Source organism: Leptonychotes weddellii, chromosome 2 (genome assembly GCF_054177405.1).
Source record: "Leptonychotes weddellii isolate Sample4059 chromosome 2, ASM5417740v2, whole genome shotgun sequence".
NCBI classification, from domain to species: domain Eukaryota; kingdom Metazoa; phylum Chordata; class Mammalia; order Carnivora; family Phocidae; genus Leptonychotes; species Leptonychotes weddellii.
This window is the reverse complement of record NC_138370.1, coordinates 159217328-159238542: the sequence shown is the minus strand read 5'-3', so window position 1 is coordinate 159238542 and position 21215 is coordinate 159217328. Positions and strand designations below refer to the sequence as shown.

The following is a 21215-nucleotide window of genomic DNA, read 5'->3' as shown; positions in this document are numbered from 1 at the left end:
CAAAATAATTTTTTAAAGGAGTCATTAACAAATATGTTTCAGGATATCTTTTTGAGGTGTCATTCCAGAAGATGTCACTCTATTTTGAATGGCCTTCATGTTTTTTAGTAGGCTTTATACTGTATTAAGATTGTGTATTGCAGTCTTAAAAATGTGTATATGTATTATGTACGTATTATGAGCCACACATTGATGTCTGTTGTAACTTTTTGTTTTTATGTCCGTGATTACTGTCTTTCTATCAGTTTAAGAGCCTTTTTATGCGTGGTTGAAAATGAGAATACTTGGAATCATAATTCAATAATAGCAGTTTGGTTCTTTATATAATGAAATAAGTGATACAAATTCAAGGATTGGATTTTTCTTACTTTTAATTTTTTTTAAAGATTTTTTTTTTTTTTTTATTTGAGAGAGAGCATGAGAGAAAGAGTGAGCACAAGCAGGGGGGAGGGGCAAAGGGAGAGAGAGAAACAGACTCTCCACTGAGCAGGGAGCCCCATGCAGGACTCAATCCCAGGACCCTGGGATCATGACCTGGGCTGGAGGCAGACACTTAACTGACTGAGCCACCCAGGCGCTCCAGGGACTGGATTTTTAATTTTTATGCAAATTTTATTTTTATAGTAATGATTGAATTAAAATTACTTTTTTCTTTTCCAAAATAAGCTTTCTTGTATCTTTTTCCCCTACAGTCTGGAGTGGGGGAAGGGAGTGACAGAAGACTTATTAGAGGAAATATTTAAGCTGAGACATGAAAGTTGAGTAAGATTTATTCAGATAAATTGAGGATAAGGATGTTGGGGGTGGAAGTGGGTTTTATTGTTATAACTAATGTTTGATCATGAATAAGGTGCTCAAATGTATTTTAAGTCTTGGATCTAAGAGAAATATTTACAGTAAAAAAAAAAGTGAGAGAGAGAGATAATTGAAAATAAACCAGTAAATGGGATTAGTTTTGTCGGTATTTCATATAATTTATGAAGAGTATTCTTTTACTCCTGAAAATCTATTTCTATATATTTAGTGAACTAAGACTGATACATTTCACACAGCTCTATATTTCTGCTATAGATGAATGCTTTTTTTTCATTCATTACTTAGGCCATTGTATCAAAATTTTTTAAAATGCTTGCAACATTACTTAGAGTAGAAATCTGTTCCATCATTGAGTATCTATAATGTGCTAGACAAAGTGTGATTATGTGCTATGATAGGTGAAGGAAGGGGTGCTGTTAGAGACTATAAGCAAAGGCACTTAATACCATCTGGGGTGAGGGACCAGGAAGAGAAGGCTTAATAGAGGTGAAGACCTGAAAGCTGAATAAGATTTATTCAGATAATAGGAATAAGTATGTTGGGGATGGGAGTAGAACATGGAGAGTATATTCCAGATAAAGAGGGTAATGCATTTAAATATATGTGTTAAGGAGGAAGCTATGGACAATAATAGCTATAGTAAAAGTTATCATTATTGAATGATTATTATTATCATTATTATGTCACTGTTCCAAGCGCTTTACATCTTTAATCTTTATAACAACCACATAAAGGAGCTATTATTATTATTCTACTTTTATTGACTGGATATAACTGTCCATTATCAATAATGTTATATATAGTTCTCTTCTCCTCTCTTGGTCTAAATTTTGAAGCTTTGGTATTATTTTATTTTGGTTTCAGTGAGTTGGAAGTGGCCTATAGGCATGTTTTAGTAAAAAGACCAAAAAAAAAAGTTATGACATTTTAGCTTGGTGTTAAAAAGAATAATTTACTAAAACATGGTATATGTGGGTAATCAATTTATGACGGACTATTGAAAAGAACTTATTATTTCAAGTTTAAAAGAGATACGGGGGTTAGAGAAGAAGGTAATCAATGCTGCAAAAAAACAATAAGACAAATCCAGATTATAACACATCCTGCAAGATAACTGGCCTGGACTCCTCAAAAAAGTCAGTATCATGAAAAAGAAAAGGACAAAGAGACTCTAGATTCAGCTACATGGGAAGAGACATAACAACCAAATGTAATGTAATGCATGCATTTTTAATGGATTGTGGATTAAAAAAACTATAAAAGATATTTTGGAGACAACTGGAAAAGTTTGATGGTGGACTAAGTATTAGATGATGTGAAATATTATTGCTAATGTTCTTAGGTGTGATAGTGATATTGTGGTTATTATGTAGGAGAAGGTTCTTACTAGAACATTCATGCTCAAGTATTTAGGACTGAAATGTCTTGGTTGGAAAAATGACAATATAATAATTCCTGTAAAGTTTTATTTTTACTAGGTTATTAATGGGATTTCTGAGTATCAAACATTTACAAAATGCTTAAATGTAATTTACTTTTTTATTACCTGCTATTTTTTCTTATAATATGGATTGTTGATTTTTTAACCTATTCTCATCACCATCCTCCCCTAGAACATCAGTTCTATGAGGACTGAAACCTTCTGTTCATGGCTTAATTCACAGCACTAAGGATAGTATCTGGCACGTAGTAGGCAGTAATCAATATTTGTTGAGTAAACTAATGAATGAAGTTAACCAATCTCAACCAACCTCACCATTTCTATATAACTCATAATATCTTTAATTTTTTAAAAATTTGTTTTGGTATTGTTAATCAGAAACAATAATAAGTTCTTTATATTTCAGGGAAGCTGGGAAAAAAGAATTTTGAAGAGTTTAAATAGTATGTGCACTGAACTGAGTATCCCATTGGCACGAAAGGTACTTTTAACATTTAAGTATTTTATTGTGAATCAAATACTAGGAGACCATGAAGTTGTAACTGTTAGGCAGATTTATCTTTTTTTTTTAAACCAGTGTATCAGTTTGTTTTGAAACAAAAATCTGTAAAAGGCCACTTACATGAGTGTATTCTAAATAGGTTTCTATTACATATACTGTAATGCTTTTTGTAATGAAGCATATCTGAGAGTAAATAAAAATACGGTATATAATCTACATACAGATTATTTAGAAATTTGTCTGTAAAGGTTATAAGTGTTATAAATGTACTTTAAGAATTTTAATTACCTTTGGTCTCCTTACTTTTGACCAATTAGCACAATAACCATATTTTTTGAATTAGAGATGGGGTTCAGGCATACTATCATCTTGTAATAGCCAGTATGTACCATCTTTCAGGGTTAACATAGAGAATGGAAAGGTGATTTGTCATCTCTCTGTTGAACTGTTTAGTTCTAATAGTAGTAGTATCAGATCTAATTCTCAACATTTATCTGTCACTATGGGCTTTGAGGGGGGAGAGATAAAGAGGAAGAAAAGAGCCACTTGAGGAATGCTCTGGATTCTTTCTGGCTGCTCCTGAGTAGGGAAAACATGTTTCTCTTCACTTTATTCTCCCTACCTGCTATTTATTCCTTGTCGTGGGACAGGATATTGTGGATGAACTTTGGATAATAGCCAAGGATAAGTCAGTGAAGGCACCAGAAGGATGGTGTAAAAAAACGGATACATTTATATGGAAAACTGTCAAAGTATGTAGTATTATGTAATATACTGTCTTTCATATAGGAAGATGATGCTACTGACTCACAGTCATACTCTCTTGGCCTGTCCCCCTTGCGATGCATTTTTGAGGTTGCTGGATGGGGTAAGAGATGTAGTATGTGGCTGAGGAGCAGTTTTTCTTTGTGAAATTTACTGGCCAGTAGAGATCATTTACCTTCTTTTCTTGGGCTCATTAGTATCACATTCTACCTGAGCCATTGAGACTAGATATAATAGTTAAATAACAATAATTTAAGAGTAATTCCAAAAAAAGTTCACCATATGTAATGAAATTATTTTTTTCTTATGGTAGCTTATTCAAACTTTTAGATAAGTTATTGGTTCTTATTTTTCAGCTGCATTGCTAAACTTCACAAAATGAAACCAATTTTAAAATTACCTTTTTTAGAGGCCAGTTGGAGAACAGAAAGAACTGCTCAATAAATGGAATGAAATGGGAACTGATGAACCAGGTATATGAACAACTTTTTTCAAAATGTGGAAGTAGGAAACAAATTGCCTTTTTAATTGTGGATCCAAAATAACAAATTTAACAATTCTTTTGGAAAGATAGCAATTTTCCTTCCCTGCTAATTACTATCCTCTACTTTTTTTGCTTAAACTTCTACTTTGCAGTTTAAAAATTCCTAACTTTGGCCAATGTTTTACGTTATTTCGAGAATATTTAATTCAATTACCCTTTTTTAAAGGAGCATTTGAAAACATTTTTATAGTAAAGTAGATTAAATCTTTCAGTGGATTTCTTAGACTCATAATTAAGGTAAATATTTTTCAGGCTGTAAAGATAGGTTAAATGGTGAAAAGTTTTGAGACTTCTTAATGTTTTTAAGTATTTATTTTGTTTCATTTTAATGGTTAAAATGGAGTCAATCAATTTTATAAACATATGAGTGACAACTATATCTCATTTACTATGATAAATAGATGCATATAATTGTATAGATAGACATGTACATAATCCCTCACCACTCCTTTAAAAATAAGTGTGGGGGACTGGGCAAGAAATAAGTACTGTACTAGAGGAGCAATGTGTTATACAAGCTCAAAAGGGAAAACAGTTCAATACAACTAGAGGAATTCACTAAGAAAGTATTATTTATGTTCTGTGTACTTTGAGAATACTCATAGAGAACTTTTATGTTATATTGACATTGTTTTTTCAATTCAATTATAAACTTACTACAGATTTATGAAGGGGAGTCTTTTAATTTCTTCCAGAATATGTCATCTTAGGCTGTTAAGGGAAGGGACTGCCTTTTCATTTTTGTGTTCCCAATACTTAAGACAATGAGTGACAAATTATCGATACTCTGCAAGTTTGAATTAATCTAGCTGCATAGTAACATATGAAAGAGTCATTCACATTTATATTAATAAGCATTTATATGTTGTATTAATTGAAATTTTGTTCTAATCTATTTTATTAATTCCAGATTTAAGCCTTTTCAGACCTGTTTATGCACCAAAGGATTTTCTGGAGGTAGGTTATTTTGGATCAATATAGGTATATTAATGAGGGAAAAAATGTGGAAGAAATGATGATATAAGAATATCTCCAGGCAGAGGAATCACCATGTATAAAGCCCTAGAGTCACTGAAGCAGTAGAATGACATGATCAGATTTGTGTTTGGAAATAGCTCTTGGAAAATACATTGGAATGTGGAGAGATTAGAGGCAAAAAAATCAATTAGGAAGATTTTGATTAAAAACTAGTAATTGTAAATCAGGTAGCCTGTCGCCTGCCCCATATGGATGCTCAGTGAATCTTTTCCTTTTTTAGTCCTCCCCTGTTTGAGTAGTCTAGGCAAGACATGAAGGAGCCTCCTAACTGGTCTTCATACTCCACCCTTGCCCACCCAGAATCTGTTCTCAGTGCAGTTCCCAGAGGAAGCCCTTTAGGTACCATTCCAAATAAACCACTCCTCTGGTATCCAGCACTTCCCCACCTCATTCTACTTAAAAGCCAAAGTCATGGGGCACCTGGGTGGCTCAGTCGTTAAGCGTCTGCCTTCAGCTCAGGTCATGATCCCAGGGTCCTGGGATAGAGCCCCGTGTCGGGCTCCCTGCTCGGCGGGAAGCCTGCTTCTCCCTCTCCCATTTCCCCTGCTTGTGTTCCCTCTCTCGCTGTGTCTCTCTCTGTCAAATAAATAAATAAAATCTTAAAAAATAAAATAAAAATAAAATTAAAAAAAAAAAGCCAAAGTCATGACAGTGGCATCAAATATCCTATTTGATCTGATACCCCCTTACGTCTCTGAGTTCATCTCCTATAACTTGTCCCTGATTTGTTCTACTCCAGCTTCTTTAGCCTCCTTGCTTTCCCCCAGCTTCCTCCCATCTGAGGGCCTTTGCTCCTTGTTTTCTCTGCCCAGAGTGCTTTTTCCTCAGATACTTGTCTGCATGTTCCCTCATTTCTTATGTCTTTGCTTTAAATGTCACCTTCTCGGCAAAGCCTTCCCCCCCACCCCCCTGCTTGGAACTCCTGTTAGCCTTTTCCTACTTTGTTTTTCGTCATAGCATTTATCATTATATAACATTCTCTTTTTCTATTTTGCTTATTGCCTGCCTTCCCCTATTAAATGGAAGATCCGCAAGGGCAGGAGCTTCTCTTTCTGTTTTGTGCACTGCTGCAACAATTACAGAGTCAGATAATGGAAGACACTCACAGGACTTCACAGGATTTAACCACAGAAGGCTTTTGTTTCAACAAGAGAAAGAAAGCACATACAAATACAAAGAGATACAAACTTCCAGGGATAGCTCCTAGGGCCCTTTGTTAGTTGCACAGGACATGCTTTGTCTTTGGGTTATGAACTATCAAGATACAAGTGAGATACACTGGCCTTGGGAGTCGAAAGATACAAGTGAGATACACTGGCCTTGGGAGTCTAGACACAAGTTTCCCCACGGGCCTTTTATATCCCCACTGGTAAATCACGTGAAACCAACAATCTATACATTTTCAAGAAACAATATAAATAAACTGATATGGACTGCCTCCAGGGGACATTAAATAGCACAGTATAAACGATTAGTTAGTATATTTCATCCCATCTTGGCCAAGGGTCACTCCCAGACATCCAGGTGTCCCTGGAGATAAGCATAGAGCTACCACAAACCAGCTGCAAGTTAACTGTTCCATCTCCAACAGGTAGAATAGTGCTTAGCACATAGTTGCTCAATAAATAGGTCTTGAATGAATGAGTAAAAGAATGAATAAATCTTTCACATTTTCTTTTTATTTCTTTTCTGAACTGTTGTCTCTGATACTAGTTTGCTAGCATAAAACATGTGGTTGATGCTTGAACAGCACAGGGGTTCTGATCCCATGCATAGTCGAAAATCCACATAAAACTTTTGACTCCCCCGAAACTTAACTACTGATAGTCTACTGTTGACTGGAAATCATACTGATAACATAACAGTCAATGAACACATATTGTGTATATGTATTATATACTGTATTCTTACAATAAAGTATGCTAGAAGAAAGAAAATATTAAAATCATAAAGAAAAGAAAACATTTACAGTACTGTACTATAAAAAGTCTGCATTTGAGTGGACCCATGCAGTTCAAACCTGTGTTGTTCAAGAGTCAACTGTAGTATGTCTCTTTTTTTTTTTGAGAGAGAGAGAGAGACCAAGGTGGGGGGGTGGGGGATGTGAGGGGTAGAGGGAGAGGGAGAGAGAGAATCTTAAGCAGGCTCTGTGCTCAGCACAGAGCCCAAAGTGGGCTTCGATTTCACAGCCCTGAGATCAGGACCTGAGCTGATATTAAGAGTCGGACACTTAACTGACTGAGCCACCCAGGCTCCCCAACTGTAATCTCCTTTTAACTCTAAGGAGAAGTTAGTTTGGTCAGAAACTGCCTTTATGGTGATGGTGTTATTTCTCTTAGCTTGTTAAAGATTTCTCCCAAACTCTTCCCTTTTCTAGTACTTAAGGGCCAAAAGTTCATGTAATTTTTGTATGGTTATCTTTAACTATGTTTTCTCCTTAATAATCATAACATTCTGTTTCCTTCAGGACTGTTGATGCATTGATCCTTTTATTATTCAGGCTGAGATTCTTCTTTAACTAAAAAACATCGTCTATAATTACATCCTTACAGTTGCTGCTTTTCTAATATTTTCTCTTTTCTATTACCTACATATTCATTGTTTCTTTCTCTTTTCTATCCTACGTTTGTGAGGTTCCTGTATAGTATAATCCCTTGTTTGTGTAATTAGACTAAAATTGCATTGTTCTATATTAGTCTGCATTTAGCACTGTTGATTCTTTGCTATATTTTTATTTTTTTTAACAAATAACATTGATATTTTTAGTTTCAATTTAGTGTTTGCAATTTTAGGAAACTGTTTTGGCATTATTGCACATTCCATTTTATCAGTGATTAGTTATCAGTTCATTAATCCCTTTCTCAGGTATGGTAGTATTTCTATTACCATAATCTCCTTCACTGGATTTTTTTATTTTTTAAGCTTTTATTTAAATTCCAGTTAATTAATATACAGTGTAATATTAGTTTCAGGTGTACAATATAGTGATTCAACATTTCCATACATCGCCTCTTGCTCATCACAAGTGTGCTCTTTAATTCCCATCACCTATTTTACCCATCCCCCACCCACCTACCCTCTGGTAACCGTCAGTTTGTTCTCTATAGTTAAGATTGTGTGTCTTGGTTTGTCTCTTTTTTTCCCCATGATCATTTTTTTGTTTCTTAAATTCCACATATGAGTGAGATCATATGGTATTTGTCTTTCTCTGACTGACTAATTTCACTTAGCATCATACTCTCTAGTTCCATCTATGTCATTGCACTGGATTCTTGATTTTTTTTCCTCAAGACTTTCAATTTAAAAATATTTTTTAAATTGTAATTATTCTTTCCTAAAAATGTATGTTAATTGTTAGAAAAATAAGAAAACACACATAAGAAGAAAATTTTTTAAAAATTACTTTAATACCATCACACAGGAATAAACACTACATTATTATACATTTTTTAACTGAATATATTGTGAATATTTTTCTATGTCATTACTTACATTACCTATGTTAATTAAGGCAAATGCCATTGTATTTTATTATATAAATTAACTATAATTTATTTAAGTAATTCCCTCTAATGGAATGTTTAAGTTGTTTCATATTTTTCTGCTATAAACAGTACTTCATTGACATTCTTTCTGCACTGTCTTTGCAAACATCTTAATTATTTCCATAATCATACTTATAGAAGTACAATTTCTAGATTAAAGGGTATGTAAATGTCTAAGACTTTTTTTATCTGCTTAATTTTGAAAAGTATGTAAACGGTTTTTCTTGTTAGCTTGGCTTCTGAATTTTTTTTTCTAGTGGGTTTGGTTTAGAGGCAATACCCTTCAGTATTATTTCCCCTATCTCTCTAAAAATGTTGTCAGTGGCTGTTTTTAAAAGGGCTAGAGTTGATTCTAAAATTTTCCCTGGCAAATATTATAATCAAGCAATTTTTATTTCTCTATCACCTTCCCTGGTTAAATATTATAATGAAGCAATTTTTATTTTTTATTACCATCAAAAGGTTTTTCATTCTAACTAAATTCTTAACTTTTTAGACTTTCATATGGTAGATCACCAGTTGGAATATTAAATTTAAAGCATGTTTATGGTATTTTAACATTTCAATACAATTGAATAGTTTTTTAAAATGTAATTAAAGTATATGCATAGCCCCAAATAGTTTTTAATTTTGTGGTGATACACCAAGAATATTACTGCCAATTTTATAAGTGTAAACATACTATAAAGAAACTAACCAATTTTGTTGGATTTGTTTTTAAAGGTGTTAATTAATCTTCGCAACCCAAATTATGAAAATGGTGATTCTCTTAGTTTCAGGACTCATTTGGGTTTAATCCAAGTACCTCTGAAAGTAAAAGACATCCCTGAATTGGTAAGTATAGGCATTTCAAAATATTACATATTTTAGAAGACAGCCATTAGAAAAATATTTTAGTGCAGCATATATCTAAAGCAACAGGACTGTCTGCTCATTAAATAAATTAAGTGAAAGGTTTGTTTTTTTTTGTCAATATGTTATATAAACAGTGAGTTACTTTGCTGGTAGGACTAAAGATGAGCTTTCATGGACCTATAAATGCTTTTGCTTTTTTCTCATTTTAACCAACAGCATATACTTATAAGACAGCTTGTTGCGATTCAGGTGCATGATCTATGGCAATATAACTCATTGAAACAAGTTGTGAATTTTTTTAAAAAGTTTTAAAGAATGTACATTTTATTTAATTCAACCAATCTTTATTAAGTTTAACAGGATGAGGCACTGAGGGAGAAAAGGAAAGGGAAGATGAGGTAGAGATTGTCTTTGCTCTGGAAACTATCACATTTCGATGAGGAAGTTAGTGTTAAAATAGAGCAATTATAGAAAGGTGGGGAGAATTCCTAATGGTGGAGTTAAGAAATTATCACTCCTTCTTTTGCTGATCACCCCAAGGCAATAAGGAGCACAGAACTATAAATACTGTCATTGGTGAAACTAGGAAACAACTTATAGCTCTGTTAATGTATTCAGTTGGAGAACTGGTAGGAAAATGATAAATGACTTAAACTTGAAAGAAGGTCAAGCTCAAATGCCTCTCTCTAGAAGATGGGAGATACAGATGAGAGGCATGCCAATTATCAGCTTATCTTTTAGCTCTATATCCACCTTTTTTTGCTCTGCTTTATTATGCTGGAGCTAGATCTTACAAACATTCCTCTTTTGCTAACTGGCTTGATGTTAGGCTTTATCAGTAGAAGGTTCTGGAGGGGCACTGCAGACCATAACAAGAAAAAGGAACTTCCCTTCCTGGTTCCTATGTTCGGAAGGCAGCCGATCAGCATGGAGAAACCAGCTCCAGACTGTGCCCTGACAAGTTTCTTCACCCATCCCCTAACCCCCATGAACATTCCTGGGGTAGCCATTCTCTCTCCTTAAAAGACTGAATCTGGGGCACCTGGGTGGCTCAGTCAGTTAAGTGTCTGCCTTCTGCTCAGATCATGATCTCAAGGGTCCTGGGATTGAGCCCCACATTGGGCTCCCTGCTCAGTGGGGAGCCTGCTTCTCCCTTTCCCTCTACTCCTCCCCACCGCTTTCTCTCTCTCTCTCTCTCAAATAAATAAATAAAATCTTTAAAAAAAAAAAGACTGAATCTCATGGAATCCAAAGTAGAAAACAAACAAAAAAGAGAATAAACTCACAAATACAGAGAACAAACTAGTGGGTATCAGAGTGGGGAGTGGTGGGGAGATGGGCAAAATAGGTGAAGGGGATTAAAAGGTACAAACTTCCATTTAGAAAATAAATAAAGCACGGGGCTGAAAAGTACAGCATAGAGAATATAGTAGGTAATAGTGTAATAACTTTGATAACAGATGGTAACTACAACTTACTATGGTGAGAATTTCGTAAAAAAAGAAAGTCTGAATCTCAGTCTTGAGGGCAAGGGGGACCCTTTCCTGAGTTCTTAGATCCTTCTTGGTTCCTTCTTCATCGGTCTAGAAGTCATAGTTGCTTTTTGCATTTGCTAATTCTATTCTTCCCTGTTCATATTTCTGGTATGATTTCTATTTTCTGACTGGACACTGACTGTTACAAGAAGCAAGATGATTTTCTCCATAGAACTTTGGAAAGGCTCAAGAATTGGAGACGCCACATGTTATAGAAGGCCTTGGTGAGCAATAGGGTTGAAAATGAGACTGTGTGAAAGTCTATATCAGGAGAGAGTAGACCTACAGACTCCTACCACCTTGCATATTCAGATGACTCCTCCTTCCCCACAGGAGACCAGAGACATATTCATGAGAGAAAAAGAATCAGAAAGGCTAAGAATTCAGAGACTTCAGATTTAGAGCAGTACAGGAATGAGACACTATTTTGAAAACAGAAATTAAGTGAAAGTTGACCAAATGATGAGACTGATACCCTCATCCCCTACCTCCATCACTGTGCCTGCCCAGTTCTCTCCCTCTACTGCATCCTATGCCCTATCCTTGCAGACACAGCTTCCCCTTCGATTGCCTCATTCCTAAATATGACTGACCAGCCTAGGATCTCCAGATATTTGAAATCTTCCAATTTGAAAGGCAGAAACCAAAATTAAAACCAAAAAAAGAAAAATAGCCAATTTAGGGAATGAATGTTTATCATGACCACTATAATTGTTTTAGGTTTAGAGTTACATTCACACTCACAGGATACAATAGGTCATAACCTGGCATCAGGTTCACTTAGATTTGTAGAATAGGACAGGACAGAAAACATAGCATGTCTGTATATCACGTAGATCTTCACTGGGATTCCTTACAGCCAATCCTATGCTACTTCCCAGCCCCGACAAGGAATGCATGCAATTGGAAGTGACAAAGTTACATAGGTACAACATAGGGAAGTCATACACGATAGGAACTGTTTCTTGTAATGCACATGAGCATAACTTCCAAGTCCTATCAAGAGACACCACACCAGGCAACTAAGACCTGTGTTTTCTAATAGATTTTTATAGTCCACTCACAGTCTTCTATTTCAAATGTAATTTATCATCAAGGGTCATATTTTTTCAGTAAAGTCCATTGCTTAGTAATGTAGCTGGCATTCCTTTGCCACAATTTGTGTGTACGTGTGTATATGTGGTGTGTGTGAGATCCAGAACACAGGGCAACAGTGCTGGGAGAAGGTAAACCCAAGGTCATCTTCACATGGACAAAGAGGTTAACCTATTAAACATTTCTTTCCAAGACTTAATCCATTAATATTCTCAGAGAAGATACTACTCATGAAACAAGAATTACACAAGAACAGAGTTTCATTAAAACCACAAAACATGAGAGAATGAAAAAGAACATTTAGGAATCAAAAATATGGTAGGAGAGTTGAAAACAAAGGTGAGGAAATCTCTATCTGAAGACAAAACAAGGGGCGCCTAGGTGGCTCAGTCGTTAGGCATCTGCCTTCGGCTTGAGTCATGATCCCGGGGTCCTGGGATCAAGCCCCACATTGGGCTCTCTGCTCAGCGGGAAACCCGCTTCTCCCTCTCCCACTCCCCCTGCTTGTGTTCCCTCTCTTGCTGTCTCTCTCTCTCTCTCTGTCAAAATAAATAAATAAAATCTTAAAAAAAAAAAAAAAAGACAAAACAAAAGCAAAAAGCCAACAAGATGAAAAATAAGAGGGAAAAGATTTTTTTTTTTACCTGGATGATAAATCCAGAAGGGCTAACATCTGACTAGTAGGAGTTCCAGAAAGAGAAAACAGTGGTAAGGGAATTCTTAAAATTCCCAAGACCTGAAAGATAGGAACCTCTGGTATGAAAAGGTCCCCACCCACTTTCCAATGCCATGAATGAAAGAGGACCAATATCAAGGCCCCTGAAAAGAAGACTCTAAAAACTTTATAGAAGGAAAATAGAATACATATAAAGTGTCAGGAATTAGAGTGGCATCTGACTTCTCAGCAGCAAAACTGGAAGCCAGAAGATTTTGAAGTAATCCCTTTAACAATCCAAATGATTTCAAGCCAAGAATTCTGTATGTAGCCAACAGTTAATCAGATGTGAGGTTGGAGTAGACATTTTCAGATATATGTGATCTAAAATATTTACTCTTATTTGGGGAACTATTACCAAAACCTCCAAAACAAGCTCATAAAGAGAGCAAAATAGGGGAACCCAGGAAATAGGGTTCCAACCTAAGAGAAGAAAAATTTCCAGAATGAGAATGAAAAGAAGTTTCAGGGCAGAGGGTGTGCAATAGGACCAGAGCACAGGGATTCCAGATTGAAGCAAGAGGTGGAGGGTTCCAGGATGAATGCCTGCCAAGAAAAGTTTGACCACATGCAAAATTATATTGTGGAGGGTCTTTTCAGAGTTGTTGAAGGGTAAAGGAAGAGATAAATGATTAAGGTAATATCTTGCAGAAATTGGATGGGCCGGAAATCCAATTCGACTAGTGTTTTTATGAGAGAAGAGACACAGAAGAGAGACAAGGAGAGTTTCTTAAGACAGTGGAGGCAGGGGCGCCTGGGTGGCTCAGTTGGTTTAAGCGACTGCCTTCGGCTCAGGTCATGATCCTGGAGTCCCGGGATCGAGTTCCGCATCGGGCTCCCTGCTCAGCGGGGAGTCTGCTTCTCCCTCTGACCCTCCCCCCTCTCATGCTCTCTCTCTATCTCATTCTCTCTCTCTCAAATAAATAAATAAAATCTTTAAAAAAAAAAAAAAAAGACAGTGGAGGCAGAGATTGGAGTTAGGCATCTATAAGCCAAGGAACACCAAAGGTTGCCAGCAATACCAGAAGCTAAGAGAAAGGCTTGGAACAGATCTCCCCTAGAGTCTTCAGGGAGAGCATGGCCTTGTTAGCACCTTGATTCTAGCCTCTAGAACTGTGAGAATAAATTTCTGTTGTTTAAAGCCACCCAGTTAGTGGGACTTTTTTTTTTTTTTATGGAAGCCCTAGGAAACTAAAATATAAAGCATATAGATGGTACTTGAAACTTAGTAAGCAGTATATAACTGTTAATCATTACTATTAAAAATCTAATCAATTAAAAAAATTAATTTTTAAGAAGTTATTTTTTAAAAAATGTCAGAAGTCCTGTTTGTAGTAGTTTATACAAAGTGTACAGAAGAGGAAGTGGCAGATTCTTCTGCTGGAAGTGGTGGGAAGTCTTCTTAGAGGTACTGCCATTTGGACTAGTTTGAAGGAGTTTGCTAGGTAAAGAAGCAGGGAAAGGATACTGTATGAAAAGGTTTAGCATGTGTGTGAGTGGGACTAGGTATGTCTTCTGTCTGTCTGGGGGGACCTGGAGCTGATGTGGATTCATTCTTAGCTATTGAAGAACCAAAAGCCTGTGGCTAATTTTCAAAAAACTTGTGGCTATACCCACTAAGAGTATGGTTAGTCCTTCTCTTCCTGCTGTGACGAGGGCTAGTTGTTCCTGCCTTCCTTGAGTCATGTGACCTGGTGATACGATTCTGACTCCAGGATGCATGGTTTATTTGAGACCCTGGTCTGTGTGTATGAGTATTGAACTTGGTAAGGCTCACTGAGTCAAATGAGCCTTTAATAGATGGCTTTCACACGTAGTTTACAATGTTATATAGACTCATCCATGTTAAAAAGACATTTTTTTAAATAAACTGAAATTTATTAACTCTAAAGTGAAATTGTCAACTCATTCCTATTTACTGTTTCAGTCATATAGAGGCAACAGGTTGGAAACTAGAGCTCAGCAGGGTGATTCAATATTTATGGAGCCCCTCTGCTATTTGTCACTCAGCACACTCTACTGGGCGTACCAATATTTGTAAGACACAGTCCTTGCCTTCCAGGAGCTTCAGGTTAATGGGGAGATGGACAATAAAAAGATAATTTCAATATGATGTGATTCTATGCTTTGTAGAGGTTTATAAAAGGTAATACATATAGCATATAAAGTTGTTTCCATTAGCCCAGAATATCAAGGAAGGCATCCCAGAAGGCCTAGTATCTTGGGTGAGTTTTGAAGAAAATCTGAGATTGGGGTGCAGGTCTACTGATATTGAATGAAAAATAGTACAGAGCAGTGAAATAGAAAATGAATGTTCAGAGTTCTGTTTCTGTGCCTTATCATGTCTTAGCATAAGTAAAATTCTCCACTGTGATTACAGAAGCTAATATTGACATGTTTATTGGATCTAGGTCCCTTCTGTAGTATGAAGGGACTTTTCCTCTTTAGTCATTAAAAATTGGAAAAATAATTGAAGTGCTTTTTAAAAGTATATGTAAAAACCAAGTTTAGTTAAAAATTGAAGTATAACATCAGTTATTTAAAATCAATACAAAAATGAAATGACTGTACATGTTAGGCTGGATAACTGTCTTATGAGGGGCAGAAATAAATCACTAACTTAAATAATAATATAATTATGAAGGATTAAAACTAATTACATCTTTTTTTTTTTTTAAAGATTTTATTTATTCATTCGACAGAGAGACACAGAGAGAGAGGGAACACAAGCGGGGAAGCGGGAGAGGGAGAAGCAGGCTTCCCACAGAGCAGGGAGCCTGATGTGGGTCTCGATCCCAGGACCCTGGGATCATGACCCGAGCCGAAGGCAGATGCTTAACCGACTGAGCCACTCAGGCGCCCCAAAACTAATTCCATCTTTTAAAGGAGAAGGAAGTTTGGTTTTAGCAATTAGAATAATAACAAAACACTGAGGCAAATATTAATAGAAATATTTAATTACTTAGGGAATAAAAGTAATGTGAATATATGGGGTTGTTATATATTTAAAAAATAACAGACAAACATGATTACTTTCCCTAGACATTACTAGATAAGTGGAGGAAGTCTGGAGAATAAATCTAATTTGTTCTTAGTTTAGCAGAACACTTGAAAGTCTAATTTTACTTAAAAATTAATTTAAGTTGTTTTGGATATTTGCAGTGTTTAGTTGATTAAAAGCGAAGTGAAGTACAGTACCATAGAAAACAGGTAGAGAATCATATTGGGAATTTTAGACAATGAATTTAGAAGATAAAATTGTTGAGTTCTACACATACTGTGTGGGTATGTTTCAGGAAAGATTTGAATGTTACTAGTTCTTTACTCAAAAGTATAATTATCATGTCTTACTTTACTTAGTTTACTTACTTTACTTTACTTACTATTACTTAAAAAAGCAAAATTTGGCTAACACATTACTCTTGAAAAGTTCAATAATATCATCTTCTTTTTAAGATATTTGAAGGAAGCAAAGATTCATTTTTCATTGTGATTTTTATTTAAGCTTACATTTGGAGGAGGCTGATTTTTTTTGATACTGTGTAGCAAAGCCTGAGATGTATGTTAATTCTATGTGTGTTATTTTTCAGAAAGAATTCTTTGTAGAACTCGGCTTAACTACAGGACAGCTGGGTATAGATGATTCTACACAAGTGCCTCCTGGTGAGTGTTTCTTCCATACAGCAGATAATTAATGATAAATGAGAGTGAGTTGAAGGCCCATCTTGTCATTTCCAAATTAATCTAGTAACTTTTTATGTCTGAAAACTAAGCATACTTTTTGATTACTCCTTGATTACTGTTAATTATTGAATAGAATTCTGTATGTTATAATTATCAGAATTCAACTAGATTTTGTCTTTTTATTTGAAGGTCTTTAATTTTGAAAAGTCATTTAACATACTTAAGTCATTTTGTTGGTAAAATTGTCACTGGCAGCACTCATATTTTCATTTACTGGCCATTACCATCTATTTTTATTACTGTTTGTATCACCATTTAATTATATACATATATTCTACCTTGTATAAACTTAGGCTATAAAATTAGTGTCTTTTAAATCTTAACCAAACAGAACATTTCCCCAGCTTTTCTCTTTTTGTGCATAAATACAATGTGTTTTTCATAAAAGACCAGATTAGTATTTAGCTATAATAAACAAGAAGTAAAAATTGACTTAAAATATGGAGGCCTATATTGTAGTGGAATTGTTCTAGTCTTTCCTCCACCACTGGCTAGCTATGTGACTTGGACAAGTCACTTTACATTTCTGGACTTGTTTCTTTCTCTATAAAATAAGGAAGTTGGCTATTTCTTATTAATAATAATAGTAAATATAATAAAATCATTGAGTACATACTATATGTTACATGTGTATTATCTCATTTTAACCCCAGCAGCTCTAGGAGGTATGTACTATTACCATTTTTAAAACTTTGTTAATGTATAATGCATATAGAAAAGTACAGGGGAGGCTGCCTGGCTAAATTGGTAGAGAGTGTGACTTCGATCTCTGGATTGTGAGTTTGAGCCCCAAGTTGGGTGTAGAGATTATATTTTTTAAAAAAAGGAAAAATACATATATCCTAAGAGAATGGCTCATTGAATTTTTATGAATTGGACACACCTATTAAAATACCATCCAGATCAATAAACTGAAGGCCCCTTCTACCCTCTTTCAATCTTTATTTCCTTTGTCAAAGATAACCACTATTCTGATTTCTAGCAGTATAGATTAATTTTGCCAGTTCTTGAACTTCATATGAATGGAAGCATATAGTATGTACCCTTTGATGTTTGACTTCTTTTATTCCCCATTATGTTTCTGAGATTCAGCCGTATTGTATGTATTTGTGGGCAATTTTTTTGTATTATAATGTTCTACTGTATTGATATACCACACATTGATTTATTCATTCTGCTGTTGATGAGTATTTGGGAAGTTTCAAGTTTGGGATATGACAAATAAGGCTGCTATGAACATCCTAGTATGTTTCTTTTGGTGAGCATATGTATACTCCACTGTTGAGTATACACCTGGGAAGACAATTTCTCTCTCCTGGGGTTTGCATAAGTTCGGCTTTAGTAGATAATTTCCAAAGAAAAAACCGTAGGACCAGTTTACACTTCCACCAACAAGGTATGAGAGTAGAAGTTGTCCTATATGTTTGCTAATGCTTGATGTATGCCATCTTCTTTGTAGTCATTCTGGTGGCATATAGTTACACTACATTGTGGCTTTAATTTTCTAGTGTCATGTGAGATATAAGTATTACTACTATTTTAAAGTTGAAGAAGTGGAGATGTTAAGTAACTTGCCCAAGGTCACAAAGCTAGTAAGTGCTAGAACCAAGATTCAAAACTAAACAGTCTGCCTCCAAAGTCTGCCATTATATGCTGCCTCCCCTCCTAGCCCCTTTAATAGTCCTTTTTTATTTTATAAGAAGATATCAGATATCTTACAGAAGAAGATACTGCTATGGTTTAGATGTTTTTGTCCTGAACTATTTTGAAGTTCTAATCCCCTAGGTGATGGTATTAGGTGGAGGCTCAGGAAAGTGATTAGGTCAGGAGGGTGGTGCACTCACGCATAAGATCAGCACCCTTGTGAAAGAGCTCTCTAGCTCCTTCCACCATGTGAGGACACAGAGAAGAGGCAGGAGTCTGCAAACCAGAAGAGGGCATTCACCAGAGCCCAACCATACTGGCGCCCTGATCTTAGACTTCCAGTCCCCAGAGCTGTAAGAAATAAATTTCTGTTGTTTATAACCCAGTCTGTGGGTGTTTTATTATCGTAATCTGAACAGACTAAGACAGATATCTTCTATTTCTGTTCATGGCCAGTGATAGCCATATATATAACAAAAGGAAAAGAAAATAATAATAATACAACCTTGAATGATATTTATGTTTTTCATTTTTGAAATAACCCATGAGAATTGCTTAATATTATTCTAAATCCTGTAGTAGCTATGCTTTAGAAAGCCTAATTGTTTTCTTAATCTGGAGTATAGTTCTTTCTTCTTTGATTCACTTGTGACACAACAAATGTGAGACGCTGCTAAGGGCCAGAGACTAGTGAACACAAAGATATGACATAATCTTTACTCTTGGTGAAGATATAGTGGAAAGTAAGATTCAGATAAGAATCAGTGTAGTATTTGCTATTATTACATACAAGGCATACAAGGGACAGTTGGAGCAGAGGAAGGAACACTACATCTGCTAGAGGAGGCTGATAGTCTCTTTAGTTGATGCAGTTGTTTTTATTCTCTACTCCTCAAAGCAGGACTGCTAGAAATTGGGAGGAGGGAAACAAGTGCCAAGATGGTCACCAGGTTGCCAGGGGACCCAGGCTCTACTTACCCAGACAGTCACATGTAAGTTCATGGCCCTTAACACATGGTTATCCCATTCATTAGAAAAGGCAAACTAATCACTGTTGTAGAATCTAACAAATCCAATTAATAGCTCCTCCTTTCTCAGCTGGTGGGAAGAAAGAGGAAGAAAGGAAATTGAAAAAATGATTTTCTCTGGGATGGGGAGAAGAGCTACAATCTTTCCCTCTCATAGTTTCATAATCTTTTTTTTTTTGCTCTAATTTTTGAATAACATTTATAGTAGTATAATGTGCATACTGAAAAGGACACAAATCCTAAGTATACAGATCAGTGAATTTTTATGAAGTGAAAACACTTGTGAACCCTCTGACTAGATCAAGAAATAGAGTATTACCAGCATCCCAGAAGCCTCCAAGTACAATTCTAGACTCTACCACCTCCATGGGTAACAACTATACTGACTTCTAACATCATAGGTTAGTTTTGCCTATTTTTTACTTTATAGATATGGGATCATACAGTTGATGATTTCTACTATTGAGGGTCATTTGAGTTGTTCCCACTATTTGGTTATTACCAGTAATGCTGCCATGATATTCTAGTATATGTCCCCTGGGGCACATATGCATGCATTAAGGTGTATACCTGAGAGTAAATTGCTAATTGTCCTAGGATGTGCATACATTCAGTGTTAGTAGGTGCTGCCAGTTTTCCAAGTGGCTGCACTATTTACATTCCCACCACCTTCGTCTGAAAAGTTCATTTGCTTCATTTCCTTTGAATGTAGAATTGCCCGTTTTTTATTTTACCATTACAATGGGTGTGTATTTCATAATGGTTTTAATTGCATTTCTCTGATGACTAATGTGGTTGAGCCTCTTTCCATAACTTTACTGGTCCTTTGGGTCTCCTCTTTTGTAAAGAACCTGTTCACATGTTTTGCCTATTGCGTCAGATAGTTGTCTGTCTTTTCCAGGAGTTCTTTACAGGTTCTAGATACAAGTCCTTTGCCAGGTATATGTATTGCAGATATATTCTCCCACTCTGCGACTTACCTTTTCACTCTCCATGGTGTCTTTTGATGAATAGAAGTTTTTTCTTTTTTTAATGTGATTTAGTTTATCGAGTCTTTTCCCAGTATGATTGGTACTTTAAAAGCAAATCTTTGGGATGCCTAGGTGGCTCAATCAGTTAAGCACCTGACTCTTGATTTTGGCTCAGGTCATGATCTCCATGGGTCATGGGATCCAGCCCCACGTTGGGCTCCGCACTCAGTATGGAGTCTGTTTGAGATTTTCTCTCTCCCTCTCCCTCTGCCCCTCCCCCTGCTCTCTTGCGCTCGCGTGCTCTCTCTTTCTCTCTCTCAAAATGAATAAATAAATAAAATCTTTTTTAAAAAAAGCAAATCTTTCTTTCTCCCATATAATCTTTTAAAATGGCATTTGTATAGTGGAATTTTACCTATAATAGCATTAAGGCTTTTTTCAGCTATGCTTTCATAGCAGATTAGAGAGCAGAAGTAGGGTTTTGCAAATGAAGCTGTCAAGATGAGTAGACATTTTTCTGTTGTGAAAAGATATTCTGTTTTATTTTAACAAAGGAAAATTATCAGTTTTTTCTTCTGATTAAATGTACTTATTTTTAATTTCCATAAACTTTAAACAACTTAGAAAAAAGATTTTTCTACATATAAAGATACATATTCTTGTAGTTCTCTATAGAGCCAATCAGCTTTAAAACAGTATCAATAGCAGAAAAAATATACCTAATATTTTTCTAAACGTGGTTGATCATATTTGTGTCTAATAATTTTATTTTATCATTTTTAGAACTTTTTGAAAATGAGCATGTACGTATTGGGCAAAAAGGTAAGCTTTTGATTATACTTATACTTTCTGAAAATGAAACAGTCTGAAGTAAATGTCTGCATTCTATACCTCCAACTGAAATTCAGTCTCTAAAAAGTTAAAAATCTAAAAAAGAGTAATATTTAGTTGTGTAGTTAATATAATGGGAATCTTTA

At 35.4% G+C, this 21215-nt stretch overlaps 1 protein-coding gene across 4 annotated transcripts in view; it reads left to right on the top strand.

Moving 5' to 3' along the window:
• Positions 1–21215, top strand: part of TBC1D19 (TBC1 domain family member 19) — a 150484-nt gene that overhangs the window by 48485 nt on the left and 80784 nt on the right. For all 4 annotated transcript variants that reach the window (XM_081812523.1, XM_006739782.3, XM_006739784.3 and 1 more), the window contains 6 exons: positions 2664–2738; positions 3934–3997; positions 4979–5025; positions 9375–9485; positions 16442–16514; positions 21022–21060. In XM_081812523.1, coding sequence (XP_081668649.1) covers positions 2664–2738; positions 3934–3997; positions 4979–5025; positions 9375–9485; positions 16442–16514; positions 21022–21060 — 409 coding nt within the window. The remainder of the gene's footprint in view (positions 1–2663; positions 2739–3933; positions 3998–4978; positions 5026–9374; positions 9486–16441; positions 16515–21021; positions 21061–21215) is intronic.